The 6,427-nt window shown below is 70.4% G+C and overlaps 1 protein-coding gene across 1 annotated transcript; it reads right to left on the reverse strand.

Annotated features, from left to right (window-relative positions):
• Positions 1-294: 294 nt before the first annotated feature.
• Positions 295-5,548, reverse strand: EMIHUDRAFT_122743 (hypothetical protein; the record flags this gene model as incomplete). The annotated part of the gene is made up of 3 exons (XM_005787059.1): positions 295-575; positions 649-1,207; positions 1,287-5,548. Coding segments are annotated over 3 exons (5,102 nt in total), but the record flags the coding sequence as incomplete, so codon positions are not given.
• Between the last annotated feature and the right edge of the window lie 879 nt (positions 5,549-6,427).

Raw genomic sequence — 6,427 nt, forward strand, 5'->3', positions numbered from 1 at the left:
CTTCTGCGATTGTACGCCTCGCAGGGTCCGCAAAGACTCCGCCCTAGGATAGGAGGCGGCTCATTTGGTGCAAGAGGGTCTGTCGTGTGAGGGGGCAAGGGAGGATAGGGCGGAAGCTTCTCGTGTAGCCATCGGCAGAAAGTGGATCCCAGATATGTCCGAGATGTGCACATTAGGTGGTGAGTAGTGCTAGGAGCTCTTCGCGTGAATATTGTGACCTCCCGTGTGGTGCGCGTGGGTCATCATGGTAGTTCCAGATGTGTCGGGCTCTGCAGACAAGTGGGGGATGCGCACATCGAGATGCTGTCGGGATCCGGGCGAGCGCAGTAGAGCCCAAGCATGCCGATGGCGAGTTTCGCCTCGAGTACGGTCGTTGAAGGGGCATTCTCTGGGTCAATGACGGGGTCGATGACCACGTCGACGTCAGCGCCGGGACTGGAGGTACTGGCCATCCCGAGGCCGCGTGGGGAGGAACCACTACCACCGGTGCCGACTCGCCCCTTGCTCGCGTGGAGCTGTGCGGCGAGGCCGTGCTCTTTGCCCTTGCCTTCAGCCCCGCCGACGGCGAGTGTCGCCTAGCGCCATTGAAAGGGGATTATCAGCGCCAATGAGCTCGGACGCGCTCGAGGGGTGCGCAAAAGCCTGCACCGTCCGCCCCTTCCGTCCGATGATCGCGCCGTGCGTGCCGGCGCTCTGGAGCGAGCGCTGGGTGCGGCGCGCTGTCGAGAGCGCCGCCTCCGTCGCCTGCCGGCTGCTTGCGCCGCCGCCGCCAGAGCCGCCGCTGCCGCCGCCGGAGCCGCCATAGCCGCCGCCGCAACCGCCGCCGGCGCGGCCGCGGCTGAGCCACTGGCTGAGGTCGAACCGGCCGTGATCCGTGTCGCCCGCGATGGGGCCGCTGGCGGTCATGGCCGCCGCCGCGCCACACTCGTGGGCGAAGGGCAGCACTGCCGCCGTCAGGACGGCGCCCTCCGCCGCGTTCATCTGCGACAGGTCCGCGCAAGCCATGCGCTCAGAGCGCAGCCGGCCCTGCTGCGTCACCGTCACTAAGGTGCTAATCTTGTCGACGATGGCGCGCGCGCCGGCCTGGAGCAGCTTCTCGCCCTGCGTAGGCCGAAGCAGCTGCTGCCCGGTGGCCCACGACGTGCCCAGCGCCTCGCCGACGTCGGTGCGGCACGGGAGGATGGGCTCTGAGAGCCGCGTCTGGCAACTTGAGACCAGCCCAGAGGGAAGCGCCTTGGGAGACGCGAGCCGACTCGCGTTGCTGCCCTGCACGACGGACGCCGCACGGGCCGTCGCCGCCCCGCGTGCCAGCGGAGTGCGCCGTGGCGCTCGCGCGGACAGTCGCGGTCACGCCCGACGAAGGGTCGGTGACCACATCGCTGTCAGCGCCGGGACTAGAGGTACTGCCCAGTAGGAGGCCGGGTGGGGAGGAGCCACTCCCACCGTCAATGCCGACGCGCCCCTTGCCCGCGTGGAGCTGTGCGGCGAGGCCGTGCTCTTCGCCCTTGTCTTCAGTCCCGCCGACGGCGAGGTTCGCCCCGACAGCGGCCGTTGCAGGGGCGGTCTCAGCGCCAATGAGCTCGGACGCGCTCGAGGGGTGCGCAAAGGCCTGCACCGTCCGCCCCTTCCGTCCGATGATCGCGCCGTGCGTGCCGGCGCTCTGGAGCGAGCGCTGGGTGCGGCGCGCTGTCGAGAGCGCCGCCTCCGTCGCCTGCCGGCTGCTTGCGCCGCCGCCGCCAGAGCCGCCGCTGCCGCCGCCGGAGGCGCCATAGCCACCGCCGCAGCCGCCGGCACGGCCACCGCTGAGCCACTGGCTGAGGTCGAACCGGCCGTGATCCGTGTCGCCCGCGATGGGGCCGCTGGCGGTCATGGCCGCCGCCGCGCCACGCTCGTGGGCGAGGGGCAGCACGGCCGCCGTCAGGACGGCGCCCTCCGCCGCGTTCATCTGCGACAGGTCCGCGCAAGCCATGCGCTCAGAGCGCAGCCGGCCCTGCTGCGTCACCGTCACTAAGGTGCTGATCTTGTCGACGATGGCGCGCACGAAGCCGCGCGCGCCGGCCTGGAGCAGCTTCTCGCCCTGCGTAGGCCGAAGCAGCTGCTGCCCGGTGGCCCACGACGTGCCCAGCGCCTCGCCGACGTCGGCGCGGCAGGCGAGGGTGGGCTCTGAGAGCCGCGTCTGGCAACTTGAGACCAGCCCAGAGGGAAACGCCTTGGGAGACGCGAGCCGACTCGCGTTGCTGCCCTGCACGGCGGACACCGCACGGGCCGTCGCCGCCCGCGTGCCAGCGGAGTGCGCCGTGGCGCTCGCGTGGACAGTCGCGGTCACGCCCGACGAATGGTCGGTGACCACGTCGCTGTCAGCGCCGGGACTAGAGGTACTGCCCAGTAGGAGGCCGGGTGGGGAGGAGCCACTCCCACCGCCGGTGCCGACGCGCCCCTTGCCCGCGTGCATCTGTGCGGCGAGGCCGTGCTCTTCGCCGTCGTCTTTTGCCCCGCCGGCGGCGAGGTTCGCCTCGACAGCGGCCGTTGAAGGGGCGGTCTCAGCGCCAATGAGCTCGGACGCGCTCGAGGGGTGCGCAAAAGCCTGCACCGTCCGCCCCTTCCGTCCGATGATCGCGCCGTGCGTGCCGGCGCTCTGGAGCGAGCGCTGGGTGCGGCGCGCTGTCGAGAGCGCCGCCTCCGTCGCCTGCCGGCTGCTTGCGCCGCCGCCGCCAGAGCCGCCGCTGCCGCCGCCGGAGCCGCCATAGCCACCGCCGCGACCGCCGCCGCGGCCGCCGCTGAGCCACTGGCTGAGGTCGAACCGGCCGTGATCGGTGTCGCCTGCGATGGGGCCGCTGGTGGTTGCGGCCGCCGTCGCGCCGCGCTCGTGGGCGAAGGGCAGCACGGCCGCCGTCAGGACGGCGCCCTCCGCCGCCTTCTCCTGCGACAGGTCCGCGCAAGCCATGCGCTCAGAGCGCAGCCGGCCCTGCTGCGTCACCGTCACTAAGGTGCTGATCTTGTCGACGATGGCGCGCACGAAGCCGCGCGCGCCGGCCTGGAGCAGCTTCTCGCCCTGCGTAGGCCGAAGCAGCTGCTGCCCGGTGGCCCACGACGTGCCCAGCGCCTCGCCGACGTCGGCGCGGCAGGCGAGGGTGGGCTCAGAGAGCCGCATCCAGCAACTTGAGACCAGCCCAGAGGGAAGCGCCTTGGGAGACGCGAGCCGACTCATGTTGCTGTCCTGCACGGCGGACGCCGCGCGGAGCGTCGCCGCCCGCGAGCCAGTGGGGTGCGCAGTGGCGCTCGCGCGGACAGTCGCGGTCACGCCCGACAAAGGGTCGGCGACCACGTCGCTGTCAGCGCCGGGACTAGAGGTACTGCCCAGTAGGAGGCCGGGTGGGGAGGAGCCGCTCCCACCGCCGGTGCCGACGCGCCCCTTGCCCGCGTGGAGCTGTGCGGCGAGGCCGTGCTCTTCGCCGTTGTCTTCAGCCCCGCCGACGGCGAGTGTCGCCTCGACCGCGGCCGTTGAAGGTGCGGTCTCAGCGCCAATGAGGTCGGACGCGCTCGAGGGGTGCGCAAAGGCCTGCACCGTCCGCCCCTTCCGTCCGATGATCGCGCCGTGCGTGCCGGCGCTCTGGAGCGAGCGCTGGGTGCGGCGCGCTGTCGAGACCGCCGCCTCCGTCGCCTGCCGGCTGCTTGCGCCGCCGCCGCCAGAGCCGCCGCTGCCGCCGCCGGAGCCGCCATAGCCGCCGCCGCAACCGCCGCCGGCGCGGCCGCGGCTGAGCCACTGGCTGAGGTCCCGGCCGTGATCCGTGTCGCCCGCGATGGGGCCGCTGGCGGTCATGGCCGCCGCCGCGCCACGCTCGTGGGCGAGGGGCAGCACGGCCGCCGTCAGGACGGCGCCCTCCGCCGCGTTCATCTGCGACAGGTCCGCGCAAGCCATGCGCTCAGAGCGCAGCCGGCCCTGCTGCGTCACCGTCACTAAGGTGCTGATCTTGTCGACGATGGCGCGCACGAAGCCGCGCGCGCCGGTCTGGTGCAGCTTCTCGCCCTGCGTAGGCCGAAGCAGCTGCTGCCCGGCGGCCCACGACGTGCCCAGCGCCTCGCCGACGTCGGCGCGGCACGGGAGGATGGGCTCTGAGAGCCGCATCCGGCAACTTGAGACCAGCCCAGAGGGAAGCGCCTTGGGAGACGCGAGCCGACTCGCGTTGCTGCCCTGCACGGCGGACGCCGCACGGGCCGTCGCCGCCCGCGTGCCAGCGGAGTGCGCCGTGGCGCTCGCGCGGACAGTCGCGGTCACGCCCGACGAAGGGTCGGTGACCACATCGCTGTCAGCGCCGGGACTAGAGGTACTGCCCAGTAGGAGGCCGGGTGGGGAGGAGCCACTCCCACCGTCAATGCCGACGCGCCCCTTGCCCGCGTGGAGCTGTGCGGCGAGGCCGTGCTCTTCGCCCTTGTCTTCAGTCCCGCCGACGGCGAGGTTCGCCCCGACAGCGGCCGTTGCAGGGGCGGTCTCAGCGCCAATGAGCTCGGACGCGCTCGAGGGGTGCGCAAAGGCCTGCACCGTCCGCCCCTTCCGTCCGATGATCGCGCCGTGCGTGCCGGCGCTCTGGAGCGAGCGCTGGGTGCGGCGCGCTGTCGAGAGCGCCGCCTCCGTCGCCTGCCGGCTGCTTGCGCCGCCGCCGCCAGAGCCGCCGCTGCCGCCGCCGGAGGCGCCATAGCCACCGCCGCAGCCGCCGGCACGGCCACCGCTGAGCCACTGGCTGAGGTCGAACCGGCCGTGATCCGTGTCGCCCGCGATGGGGCCGCTGGCGGTCATGGCCGCCGCCGCGCCACGCTCGTGGGCGAGGGGCAGCACGGCCGCCGTCAGGACGGCGCCCTCCGCCGCGTTCATCTGCGACAGGTCCGCGCAAGCCATGCGCTCAGAGCGTAGCGGGCCCTGCTGCGTCACCGTCACTAAGGTGCTGATCTTGTCGACGATGGCGCGCACGAAGCCGCGCGCGCCGGCCTGGAGCAGCTTCTCGCCCTGCGCGATCTCGAATGTCGGCCGTGACTGCCCCAATGTCTCGCCGCCGTCGGCACCGCAGGTGCCTGAGGCGTCCCAAGACTCGCGGGTCGCGCACGCGCACTCGTTCATGACGCAGTTCTCCCTCTTGGCCGCCTCCGCGCACGCGTCCTCGCCGAGCGACGCAGAGGCGTTCGGCGCGTGATGTGCGCTCGATCCGGCCGCGCCGGCGCCGGCGAGTTCGACACTCACCATCTTCTCCGCATAGTCGCCGCCGCCGCGGCAGCCGTCAAAGGCGGAACAGGTCTTGCGCGGCCCGCCGAGGCTGCCGCGGTTGTCGATCTTGCGCTGGACGTCGGTCGGGACGCCCAGTATGTTGCGGCTGGCGCCGCACGCTGGCTGGGAGGTGCCCCCAGCCGTCTCAAAGCCAGGCGGCGCCAAGCGCGCCGCTTCCGTCGAGCGCCCGTCGATGCTGGAGTGCACGATCGAGTCCGAGCCGAGGGCGTGGCCCTCGATGAGAATGCGGCCGCTCTCGGCGGCCGCGAGCCCCGCAAGAAGTAGGTGCATCGAAAGGCAGCGGGTTGCGAAGACAGCTGTCTATACTCGGCCTCGACCTCGGAGGTTGGCTGAGGGAGATTGCGATATGCTGCGTGCCATCTCTCGTTCCCTGCTCGTTCCCCTCTCCTTCGTAATCGTTCACAGACAGGTTGATAAGAAACAAGAAGGTTTGGGTGTGAGAGGCGGACCTCTTCACACGTTTTGACCTCGACGTAGCTCCGCAATCTCGATTGAATCTCGATGCGCTCTCCACAAATACTCGCTGGAGCCTCCAAACCAGACCCACCCTCTCGGAGATATCCAGAACGCCCCGGATCGTCTCATTTCGTAGCCACTTGTTTGTGCATTCATTCATCTGGCCACAGAGCGCTCAACGCTCGCCGACCACCTATCGCCGTGCCCCAGCCACAGGTCCTCTCGCCGCGCCGGCCCGTGCGAGGTCGCCGTGACCTGGCCCTCGTCGCGCCGCGTGCACAGGCGCCTCTCACTCCGCCGCTCGCGCCGCCAAGCGCGACGAGACGTGCAGCGAACTGAGCAGCTAGCGCGAAGGTGTCTCAAAGTGGTCTCAAGTGTCTCGAACGTGTCTCAAACTCGAATCGTCGATCGAATCTAAATCATGTGCATATCACACACAGGCCGCAAAGACACAGCGAAGACGCCAAAGACGGCGACAGGTGAAGGACCTCAAGGAGCCTACTCTATTCCAAACAGCTCTAAATAGAATGGGTTTAGGTTTATTGTTGGCAAATCAAGACACAGAGCTCACACAGAATCACAGCGGGAGGAAAGCGGCGAGTCGCAATTCCTGGGGTCCTTGTGGCGGGCCACACTGTCCAGAGAGGCATGGATGCCAATCTGGGGTCTCTCGACCGAGTCTATGAGTCCTGC

The sequence above is a fragment of the Emiliania huxleyi genome (genome assembly GCF_000372725.1).
Source record: "Emiliania huxleyi CCMP1516 chromosome Unknown EMIHUscaffold_1465, whole genome shotgun sequence".
In the NCBI taxonomy this organism is placed as follows: domain Eukaryota; phylum Haptophyta; order Isochrysidales; family Noelaerhabdaceae; genus Emiliania; species Emiliania huxleyi.